Below are 12,410 nucleotides of genomic sequence, written 5' to 3' on the forward strand. Positions count from 1 at the left end.
GTCTACAAGAGCTAGTTCCAGGACAGGCTCCAAAACCACAGAGAAACCCTGTCTCGAAAAACCAAAAAAAAAAAAAAAGAAAAAATACTAATGCTGCCAGTTTCCATCCCCAAAGTGACCTGGCATGCTTGTGTCAACTAAAAAAGAATTGCTTTTGCCCACAGTTGTTTTCAATAATCACATGATTTGTTCTTTTAAAAATTTGATTTCTTAGTAGTCCTTTCAACACATTGTCCTTCTCTTTTTTCTAGTGCTAGCTGAATTTAGAGAGACCCCAGCATCTTTTGAAATGTCTTGTGCTTGATACTCAATGCAAGATGTACTCGACTTCCTGGAGGCCAGGCAAAGCGAATCTGAGCTCCAGAGTGCAGATTCTTCACTTTCCATCCCCTGATACTGGAATTTACAGAGACACCTCTTGATTGAGCTCTAGCCGCTTAAAAGCTGGGAGAGAATTGTGACTAGCTCTGAATTTTTCTTAGGGAGAGACCGCAGGGCATGAAGCCGTAGCCAATTATCGTGCGTTTGGCTTGAGCTCGGGACTTCTCTTAGAACTTTTGAAAAATCTTTTGACAAGTATTTGATGAATTGCTTTCTCTACTTGCCAGATCAAATGAGGTCCTTTCCCCTAAGCTGCTAGATGAAAGGAAAAATGCTTGAGAGCAGCGCAAAGTCTGTGTGAGGATGACAGGGACGATCAGGGCTGCTTGAGGACAAGGAGTGTGAAAACACCTGCCAAAGCAAAGCTTTCTTTTCTTCCTGTTGTTCCATCTTCCTTCAGCCTCCTTCCCCTGCCCCATTCCCATCACAGCCCCCTTTGAGCCCCTACTCCAAGATAACTGGATTTCCTCGCTTCCCTCCTCTTCTCCCCCTTCTTCCCTCTCGTCTCCTCTCCTACCATGTGCACATGGGCTTTTCTTTGGGCTCAGTTTGGAGTTCCAGTAGAAACTTCTGGATGGATATCAGTTCTGTTCCTCACTCTGCCACCTATTTGCTGGCTGGATAACCCTGGACGAATCACTTGACGTTTTAGAGATTCAGATTTTCCCATCTGAAAAATGGGGCTACTTACCTATCTTAACAGCTTTAATGAAAAAAATTGAATGACATTGTTCTTGTGAAACAGTAGGAAGTCTTCTATACTGCAAACATTCAGTTAATGTGAGCTATTATCATTACTATCACCATTCATTAAAATTTGATTTTGCAAAATTATCTCATCCATGTCCCAGCTATATCAGAGGGACCAGGAAAACCAGCCCAACAAGATACACTTAGTATAACTATGTAACTCAGCCATGACAGCTCTTCAAGGATTTCCTGACCTTGAACCCCCAATTGCTCTCCCTACCAGATCCCTAATGGCTAGAGGGAGAGCCCAAACCCTTTTCTTCTGCTACTTCTCATTCCTGAGCAGAACTTGTTCAGCTAAGAGTTCATAGACATCCTGAGTTGAGATACTAGTTTTCAAAATACAATTTGGCTTTGACTCCTGGTGCCTTCCCTGCTCATTTTCATGAATTCAGACTTGTGTAGAACATGTTGTAAGTTTTTCTAGTGAATGCTAGTGGGGTATTTGGGGATGCTAAAAAGAAACCACTAGGCTGTAGCGGTTGGTAGTATGATTTCCTAGTGTGCATGAAGCCCTGTGTTCAGTCCCCAGCACCACATAAAGCAGGCTTGGTCACACATGCCTGTAATTCTAGGACTCAGGAGGTGGAAGAAGGAGGATCAGAAATTCAAGGTCACTAATGGCTTCCTAGCAAGTTAAAGGCTCCCTGAAGTCACCGTCCCCCCACACGTATCTGTCATAGAGACTGCTGTTTATATAACATTCTGTGACCTATGAGAGTAAGGTGTTGCTAGACTGACCACTGAGTGATTTAATGCAACTCCTGAGTTGATATAGCAATATAGCATGTAGCATTCGGCTCTCAGATCCACCCGTTTCTGCTCAAACACAGCATGGCTCGCACCCCAATACTGAGGGTATGGAGGAAAAGGCAGTCAGTCAGTGTCTAAATATGGCGCATGCAAGAGACGCACGGGGAAGATGTAGCTGGACCTCTCAGGTAAGAAAACCCATTGATGTACTACTAGACCCCTCCACTAATTGCAGTCTAGGACACTAGCACCTGCCTTAGGAGTGGGGTGGGAGGGTTTACATTTGATAACAATACAGATCAGTGCAAGTCCTATATAAATCTGGGGAAGTTTATTTTGTTGTGGTTTGGTTTTTGATACAGGACCTTGCTATAGAATACAGGCTGGCCTTGAACTTGGAATCCTCCTGCCTCAACCTCCTAAGTACTGGAATTAAGGTGTGTATCATAAAACTAGAAAAGTATGGCCTTGAGCGATGGCTCCGCAGTTCAGGGAGCTTGCTGATATTATAGAAGACCTGAATGTGATTCCCAGCAGCCATGTTAGATGGCTCACAATTGCCGGGAGCTCTAACTCCAGGAGATCCAACAATTTCTTCCAGCCTCCTTGGGCACCTTCCCACCCATGCAGATAACCCCACATAGATACACACACGTACATAAAAATAACTTTTAAAAAATAAAATAAAACCTAGAGAAGTTTGGAGTTTACCTTCTCATGCCCATGCCTGGAACGCTATTATTTTTTAATTAATTAACTAATTTATTTATTTTAAAACAATCTTTTCTCATTTTACATACCAATCCCAGTTCTCATTACTTCCCCTCCTCTCACTCCTTCCACCTCCCCCCACCCTCATCCACTCCTCAGAGAGGGTAAGGCTTCCTTCCCATGGGGAGTTAACAAAGTCTAGCACATGGCTTGAGGCAGGCCCAAGGCCCTCCCCACTATATCCAGGCTGAGCTAGGTATCCCTCTAAAGAGAACTCCCTTAATCCTCTTCCAAAAGATTCAGGGTGGTGGTGGTGCACGCCTTTAATCCCAGCACTTGGGAGGCAGAGGCAGGCGGATCTCTGTGAGTTCAAGGCCAGCCTGGTCTACAGAGCAAGTGCCAGGACAGGCTCCAAAGTTACACAGAGAAACCCTGTCTTGAAAATCAAAAACAAAAACAAAATTAAAAAAGGTTCAGGCCCTAGAGCTGCTCTGATCAGGCTGGTGGCCAGCTTTTGCCACACCTCCTCCTCCTCCTCAAAGTCATTGCATTAAATAGCAATTGACTCCGGGGCCTAGAGTTTCTCAGTACCCAGGGCCAGATTCTGTGTTTCATTGAATGTCCTTGCTAGGGAGGTCCCTTTGGTGCATGGAAACTGCTCTTGCCACAAGTTCTCCGATCCTGAGTACAAAAACTATCCATTTGGTCCTCCCTTCAGAAATGTCCTGTGTTCAGAAATACGGAGAGCTTCGCAGCATCCCTCAGGGGGTACCCTTTTCTGGAAACTCAGCTGGCACAAGCAGGCTAACAAGGAAGTTTGGGGAGATCTGGTGCCCCTCTGGCCATAGATTCTTCCCTTTCCAGGCTAGCTTGTTATGCTAGAGCTAGAGACGACACTTAGACATGAATAAAATGCACACGGACCCTGTTTAGCGTGGGTCCATTAGACAGTGCTCCCCTAAAGTCCTCCCTCATATCCACAGCATGTCTACAATTTAGACAACTCCTTCCCCTAAATCTATTGTCTTCATATTTTCTGGCTTCTTACATTTTAAAACCATTTTTTCCTGTAGAAAATGGTTCTGTAATCTTGGTGTGTGTGTGTGTGTGTGCGTGTGTGTATTCCATCACTTCAGGGAAATTTAATAATGGAGAGGGCATTGATTTTATTGTTTTAGAATCTCTAGCCCCTAGTGACATTTGGTGGGTGCTGGCTTAGAGCTACTAAATGTTCTGCAACACATGCAGCAAAGCCATGCAGCAAATCGTCCCAAATGCTACTGTGGCTGTCGGGGAAGACCACTACAAGGCTTCCATCTCTTCTCACTGGTGTTTATCTGCTCTGGAGTTTACGTCATTTCTGTTGAAGAAGTGCCCCTAGTCAGGGATCGCCCATTAGTTCAACCAAAAATTATGCAAAGCAGTTCCTCAAATGGTGGATGGCTCAAGCAATAACTAGCTGGTGAAATGGGACAAGAGAGCCTTTCCTGCAGTATCCTGTTTCTGTTCTGTACAATCCTAGCCTTAGCAGTACAGGCCAGACAACATTCTGGGCCTGAACCCTCTGCTGCTTTCCCACCCTTGCCTAGCTGCTTTAGGAGCAAGGCCGGAAAGCAGGGAGCTGGAAGGGAGGAAAAGGAAAGAATGTGTGGTTTAGCTATGGACGCCCAGGCTTCCATATCTCCCAAAGGAACCTGGAAAGCAGCTCTGGAAGCTAATGGCAGTTAGCAAAGCCCACTCTGACTCCAATGGAAAGCAGATGGGGTCCTTTCAAGCCTTCCTGCTCATACCCCAAGCTTCTTGTTTGGGAGTGGGAGTGCGAACTGGAGGAAACAACTGGCTGCCAGCTGTGCAGCCTTGTGTGACTAGGAACTTGGCATGATGGGACGAGGAAGGCGGCCGTGTAAACAGCTGGAGAATGTGGAGTGTATTGTGTGGCCAAACTGTTCAGTGTTAGAAGCAGCAGACCAGGAAACGGCACCAACGGGCAGGAGGGAGGAAAGGGAGATGGCCGCAGGCAGTGGAACAGCCCCAAGAGGAAGGTAAATCATCAGCCTTGTCTCGGGCAGGACTGAGAGTGCTACTTAATGCTCACAGTAGGAACCGTGAGACTTGGGTTCCAGGTTTGACTATGAATTGGCTCTCTGACCTTGGGAAGAATCATTTCCTCTATCAGGGCCTCAGTGTCCTCTGCAATAGATGAGAATGAGTTCGAATTTGCAAACTGGAGGCTCGGGGCCTGGTTTGGCCAGCAGATATATTGTGATTGGCTAGGCCAGCACTTTGTTTCTATAGGGTATGCCAGCTCCTCCATATACCATGGTGCCCTCTGGCCTGCTCCTACTTCTAGACCCTGTGCCACCTTTGTCTCATATGTCCAATATCCAGCAGGCTCCTGAAGGCTCCTGAACCTTAGTGACATGAACTGAGTGATCTCAAAGAGGATCTAGACACTACCAGGCTTCTGTGACTCTACCCACCAGCCACCAGCGTGGCAAAGAGGGCAGGAAGAGGAGACATTGAGATAAAGCGGGACTCTGTCATGAACATGGGCACAGGCAGCGATGGGTAGAATTTTGAACAAGTACTACTTTAGGAAACATGGGGATGGATTTTCTTAAAGCCAGGCTCCTCTCATCCTTGCAAGGATGCGGCCTGTTGAACACAGGAGGCTTTACCTTGGCCTCAGTAGCTCTGATCTCCAAACTGATAATACTTTTTCTTAGCAAAGGATGTCAGCCACCTAGTGGTATGGACCGTGCCTTGGCTGTTGTTCAGCTTTAACTTTTTTTTCTTACTTAGCTTTGATCTTTTAAGTATTACTCTTTGTGGAAAATGAAACCAACTTGTAGCCCTTCCAGAGTGATTAGATAAGCAGTTTGAAGAAAACATTCCTTTCTTGTTTTCTTCCCAAGGACAGAGTTAGCAGGGCAGACTTGCCCAAGCAGAACGCCCCTTCTGTACATCTGGCTATCTAATGCTTGGAACTTCCCTTCCCAGACAGCAGCCTAAACTCAAGGCCTTTACTTTTTAGGTCTCCTGTCGTATCCCTGTGGTATCTATCATCTGTGAGGGAAATATCGATTAGACTACAGTGTAAGAAGCAGGATAGAAGGGATGGGGGGCTTTCACAGGTAAGGTACACATCTGAGACCTAGGCCTATACCACCCTGCCTGGTCTCTGTTGTTGTACCCTTCCGTGTCCTAGTCCTTGCCTTAAAAGTATTCTGTAGCCTTCATTTCTACATAATCAAGGTCACTTCACCTAGATCCTTTAGGACTTCCTGTGGCAGGATTGATGCTGTATCTCACTGTGACATCATCAGATGTCACAAAGCAGGGCTGGCCTACGTCCTCTTGGGAGCAGAGGGACTGGTCAGAGGCTTAGGTTAGAAAGGACTGTCTTGATGGCAGCAGGCTGTGTTCCAGGTAAGTGACCACAGGACCTCACGCTGTTCATTAAGAAGTAAATATATTTTAGTGTTTCCTGCCGGGGTAGCACAGTCCTTTGATAAGTTAAATCTATCCCTGTCTCATTTGAATACCTTGAGTTAATCGTAGCTTTCTGGGTTCTCTGTCAAACGCATGTCATCAGGGTTTCAGTTCCGGAGGCATGAATAAACGAAGTATAGGATACTGTATTTAGGGCAGGAAAGAATGTTAGAGGAGACAAAGGAGAGAATAAGTTCCTTTCACTTTAATTATGCTCATTTTTTAAAAAATTTTCCCTCAAAATTCTGCTTGTTGGTCTTGCTTTAACATTGCCTTTCTGTGTAAAGGGGAAGAGGTTTGAAGTGCACTAGATAACATCTTTTGGTTTTTCTGACTGTTTTCTCTTTTTTAATAGATTGGGTAAAGAGCCCTGGGCAAGGAATTAGGGAAACTGGTTCTACTTCTGCTTAAACTTATTTTGCTTTTGTGTTTCACCCTTTTTTTCCTCGCCGAGGGTGGAAAATAAGACACCATCCGTGCTAGGCAAGCGCTCTGCCATTCAATGTCACACCCATCCCTCAACTTACTTTTAACATTTTTTAAATCCTCCCCTGGCTTCAGTTTCTTGTTTAAAGTCAGGCTAATGAAGTAAATGAACTGGAAGAGCCATCTAGAAGATTTTATGAAAATAACTTGTCTCATTAGACTACAGCAATCCCAATTTACGGGACATAAGCACCAATTGTGGAATGACACACATTTATATTAATTTCGCAAACTGTGTACACAGAATGTGTGTATTGGGAAGGGAACTCAGATCATATTACCTCATCTAGTGATTCCCAAGGTGCAGCCACTCATGCCCTAGCCTCATAATTTCTGTCATACTCGTGTATCCCCAGAACTATTTTTCAGTTAATCCTTTCTATATTGACTGAGACTTTTTAAATCCAAAGACCTTAGTGTCACCTATGCAACAATGTCCATGAAGTTACATATTTGCTATGCTCCATGTGCTTCTCTCGTGTATATTAACATTAGTAGGTTTTCATGTGGACATCACTGGAAATCACTGTCCTACTTGGTTCTAGCTCCTTGTGCACATTTGGAAACTAAAGGTTAGAGAGATTAGCTTTCTTTGCCTCTTATCACTCAGCGAGTTGCTATGGAGACATAATTAGGGAATTATGTGACTACATCACATCAGAGGCAGAGCCGTGGGGAAAGCCTAGATCTTGTGACACTTAGTTCAGACTTCTCTCAACCATGTCACTCTTATCCCATGGATGCCATTAATACCTAAGAGCCATGCAATTTAATGTAAATGTAAGTAGAATTCAGATCTTTCTTTAATCAATTATTTTATTGTAAAATTTATTTTTAATAATGTTGCTAAATACTAGTATTTTTATTATTTTTAAATTTTGTATATGTGTACTGTATTAAATTATTTCTTTCCTCCCTTTCCTGTCTTCCTCTCCCTTATCTTCCCTTCCCCTGTGGTCCCTCTCAAATTCATGTGTTTTTCTTTAATTATTATTATTACATATATAAGAGTAAATATATAAATACAACCCGTTGGGTCCATATAGCGTTGTCCATATGTATATATTTTTAGAGCTGGCCACTTGGTACTGAATAACCAATTAGGAGGCTCATCCCTGGGAAATACTGATTCTCCCTCTTTCTGCAGTCACTAACTCCTTGTAGCTTTTCTTTATACAATATGTTTTGAGCATATTTGCCCCCTGTACACTCTTCCCAGACCCACCCGCTTCCCTACCCACCCGACTTTGTGTCCTCTCTTTTGCTACCCATCAAATCCAATCTGCACTGCCTATATATTCTTGCATGGGCGGCCTTCCATTGGAGGGCAGTTGACTTATCAGGGACAACACTCTTAAAACTGGCTCTTTCTCTCAGCAGCTATCAGTTGCCAATTGTTCCTCAGTTAGGAGTGGACTTCATGCCCACCTTTCCCCTCTATGGAGGATTTGGTCTTGCTTGAGCATTCATGAGAGTGTTTGTAAAGACAGTCTTGCTATTTAGCTTAGGTGGTCCCCAAGAGACTGAGACTGCAGGTTTATGTCCCTGCTTGGCTCAAGTTCAGTACATTGTAAAGATAACAACAGCAGCAACAAGTGAATCCTGGGCCTTCAGATGTGTCACCCGAAGTTCTTAGCTCTGCTATTTGACATGGAGAGAAAGATGGCAGGTAACATGGACCAAGCACACTGTAGGCCTTTTGCTGGTTTACCTGGTTTTATCCTACCACGGCTACTATGAGAGAATGAGAGCAATTGATTTCTCACAGAATAGTCTGCCCTGAAGTATTTTACTTCTAACAAACAGAATGTATCCAAGTGCACAATCTGAGAGATATGTATGCGTGAAAGAAACATGAACATTTGAGCTTTTAGGGAGAACAGTCTCAGTGGGCAAGGTAAACTCAAATCAGAAGTTCATAAAGTGGAAATACCTCTTGAGATCTAGCTTATGTAACGGTGAGTTTCTACCAGGTAGACTAAGCAGGTGAATGCTTGTTTTCCTAGCCAAAGGTTAGAAGTTAAATCCTCTGGACTCCAATTGTCTCTTTTTCTGTAAAATAAGCTTCCTAGTCTCTGATCTAGTGACATCACAGAGCTAGAGGCAAATGAGGTAATGACATATGCAGTCAAAAAGTTAAATGCCCCACTGAACTGAGAAATCTTGGCTACAGGGACCACAGATAGAAGGGACTTTCTGGAAATTTCTCCTCATTCTGGATTGTAGTAAGGAGCGGCAGGCTATGTTCCCACCCGGATCCCATATGGCCAGCTTAGCCCGGAAATAATAACACACAAATTGTATTCTTTTAAATACTTCCTGGCCCATAAGCTCTAGCCTCTTACTGGCTAACTCTCACATCTTGCTTAACCCATTTCTATTAATGTGTGTAGCATCACAAGGTCGTGGCTTACTGGGAAGGATTCTAGCCTGCTTCCATCTCGGAGAGGAGAGCTATGGCGACTGACCTCATTGCCTTCTTCCCAGCATCCTGTTCTGTTTATTCCGCCTACCTAATTTTCTGTCCTATTAAAGGGCCAAGGCAGTTTTTTTTTATTTAACCAATGAAATCAACACAAAACAGAAGACTCTCCCATATCACTGGATACTCTCAGGTTCTCAGTTTTACTATTTTTCTACACTAGATTTACTACTATGAAGGCGGACAAGCTTCGGCTATTGGGCAATTCAAGGATCGAATTATAGGGTCAACTAATCCAGAGAACGCATCGATCACCATATTGCAGATGCAACCAGCGGACAGTGGAGTTTACATCTGTGATGTCAATAACCCTCCAGATTTTGTCGGCAAAAACCAAGGCATTCTTGCTGTCACTGTGTTAGGTATGGGCATTCTTTTCATGTCTTTTGTTTTCTTGAAGCAACTAAAGACAGTGAATTAGTCAAAGCACTGGGTTATGGTGTCAGTTATGTCCCTGGGGCTAAATATTCTCCCTGCTCCTTTCACTGCCAGAGACCATTTTATTAATTTAAGATTTATCTTATCAATAGAGAGTTTTCCAACTTAATCTGTATAGTGATACCTAAAAATTAGCATAAAATGTACAGAAACAATAGGATCCCTAGCTTGAAAGGATACAGTGAGACAAACTTTGTCCCACCAAATGATCACCAATGAGCTCTTCCAGGAGGAACTTGTAATTAAAGCCACACTTAATTACAAGAAACAATTGTCAACCTACTTATTCTCTTTTTCAAGCCAACCACTGTTCTTACCAAGAACTGATTCTTTAAAAGGCAGAAACATCCACTTCGTTTATATTTATTTTTTATTATATTTTGTTTTGTTTTGAGGCAGAGTCTCATGAAACCATAGCTAGCTCTAGCTAGCCTTGAGCTTGCTATGTAACTATTTAATTTTATTTTTGATCCGTGGAGGGGGGGCTCCCTTTTTAAAAATGCTAGTGATATTTGGAAAATGTTACTTGTTAAGGCATTATTAAGAATTAAGTTATGATAAACATGTATTTATTATATGATATTGGACAAGTCACATTTACTCTCAAACTAGGCTTGGAAGAACTTATTTATTCAGGATTTATGGTTTCCCTACTTTGGAAAAGGAAATAAAGGCTTGGTGGTGATGGAGACATGGCTTCTGCCCATGAGGGATACTCAGTTTGTTTGCTTTCTGGGGATCATTCAAACTCAAGAGAACACAGCAGGGGCTGAGTACCTATTTACAGACTCTAAAGTACAAAGTATTAAAGGGAGGGGAACGGGCTTGAAGCCCTTACTAGTAGCCCGAATGGAGCTGGCCTAGTCATTGCTCCCGTCGGCTTGAGTATATGAATCACTGGAAAGGAAGTAGTAGGCCAAGTCAGCTACTAGATAGTTGGTTGAAAGAAGCAACAAATGACAGCAAGATACACATCTACGAGAACTATCCACAGTTGTCTTGCTACCCTATGTGATTTTAAAAGGCACCAATTGATGCTTAAATTGATGGTCTGCCATCGTATTTACCCTCCTAAGTAAGAGGGAAATGTTACATCAGAGCTAATATTTAAGAGAGGGTTTTCTCAAATCAGTTGTATTTTATTGTGCTGAGCCTTGTGCTTGGCTTTGGAGCATAGGAATAGATGAACCCATTGCTAGGACAATTTGTGTGACAGTTCATAAGATCAGTCATATGGGGGAAAACTGTGGTAAGAAGGCCAAGAACCACGAGACGGAAAATCAGTAAACTTAGGTTCTAGACCTTTTTCTGTTCCTGGTGACCTCATACAATGCAGTCCACTACTCTCTGGCCAATGTAAGATAGATTTTAAGTCTGTCTTCTTTACTGATTTATTATGAGAATCCAATTAGGTGCTGGGGATTAAAGAGCCTTTTAATGTTCAAGTAATTTGAGGGATTAATCGTCTAATGATTTTCTGTTGCCTCTGTGTCTCTGGGGTGATCTGAGCAGAAGCAATTTTCAAGAAAAGGCTTGGAAATAGCCCTGAGATAAGCTAGACAAGAAGGTTAATATTCTTAAATTTGAAGTTCAGAGGATTCCCAGTGAATTTCCACAAGTCAAAGATATCTTAAGCTAGTTTTTTTTTTCTTCCCTTTGAGTCTTTGGGTCAGATAAGTCTTGTCATGAGTTTGTCATGATTTTTCTTGAAGCAGTCAGAAACCATAAAATAAAGATACTAAACAATCTATGGGATTTCCTTCCACAGACATACTCAAAAATTCCATTTTCATTAATTCAGAAAAGAACAAGGTTTTCCTATGAGTTTCAACTTTCCAGAAATTAGTGATAGTAAATTATCTCTAAATTTTCAAAGTCTGTTCACAATTCTCAAGTCCCATTGCACATGAACACCCTGATTGGGCCTGGGACAAGTAGAGATGGGTGGGTCGGAGGGTTAACTGATACACCACCGAGGATGGTTCTTCATAGCACTACATTAAAAGAATCTGTTTATTGTAATGAACTCACAAATAAAAATGTCCCACAGGTAGATTATGGTAACCACTCAGACACTTACCCAGGCCCAAGCTCAATGCAACCCAATGATCTTATGAAAAATTAGAATGGCCATGCTGAAGTCATGGAGCTTTGCTCTTAGGCCTTTCCCCTTTCAATGTCAGTTACGCATTATAAAAACGAAAAATCTATGAGTCAATTGAAACTAGAAAACCAATTAGCTTTATATTCTCTTTTATGATTCATGTGTCCTTTTGCCTGCATTCCATCTCTTCTCATCACCTAATAGTACCCTTTCTTGGTCTCCTTTCTAAATGCTATGCTACACCAATGTGTATATTACGCAAAATGTTATACTCTACCCATGATGTATATATGTTTATAGGTAAACAGCTATGAACGTGGGTATAGTATAGCCATGTATCCTTGAGACATTTCTCACCGAGCATGGATATCAATCAATCCCGTGTATTTGCTTTACATTCATGCACTCCTTCATCAGAGCCCGGGAACATGCCTCAGTTACTGTTCTAAGCAATGGAAATAGTAAGATGTAAAAAATAGGGTCCCAGCCCTCCAAAAATCCAATCTGGTGAAAGAGACAGATTGCACGAACACTTTGAGTGGGAGGAGAGCTGTGAAGGCACAGAGAAAGCTACAGAAGGGGAACCAGAGAAGGCTTATCAGGGTAAGAGACTTGTGCTGGCCGAGGAAGGATGCCTAAGAACGTGGCAGGTAGAGCAGAGGCTGAAGTGGCAGGGTACATACAGTTCAGGTGAAGAAAGCAGCCAGGAGCCGAGAAGCAGGTGGTTTGGATGGCCATTCATTTAAGAGACCTCCATTAGTCATGACAACACTCTAAAATCAATCTCTGAAAAACACCCACATCGACTCTGAA

At 42.8% G+C, this 12,410-nt stretch overlaps 1 protein-coding gene across 8 annotated transcripts in view; it reads left to right on the forward strand.

Moving 5' to 3' along the window:
• Vsig1 (V-set and immunoglobulin domain containing 1) overlaps positions 1–12,410 on the forward strand; it is a 163,166-nt gene that overhangs the window by 140,434 nt on the left and 10,322 nt on the right. For 7 of the 8 annotated variants that reach the window (XM_075958167.1, XM_075958168.1, XM_075958172.1 and 4 more), the window contains 2 exons: positions 1,965–2,072; positions 9,219–9,417. In XM_075958167.1, coding sequence (XP_075814282.1) covers positions 1,965–2,072; positions 9,219–9,417 — 307 coding nt within the window. The remainder of the gene's footprint in view (positions 1–1,964; positions 2,073–9,218; positions 9,418–12,410) is intronic. The other variant, XM_075958174.1, reaches the window with a different exon arrangement.

The sequence above is a fragment of the Microtus pennsylvanicus genome, chromosome X, assembly GCF_037038515.1.
Source record: "Microtus pennsylvanicus isolate mMicPen1 chromosome X, mMicPen1.hap1, whole genome shotgun sequence".
Lineage (NCBI taxonomy): Eukaryota > Metazoa > Chordata > Mammalia > Rodentia > Cricetidae > Microtus > Microtus pennsylvanicus.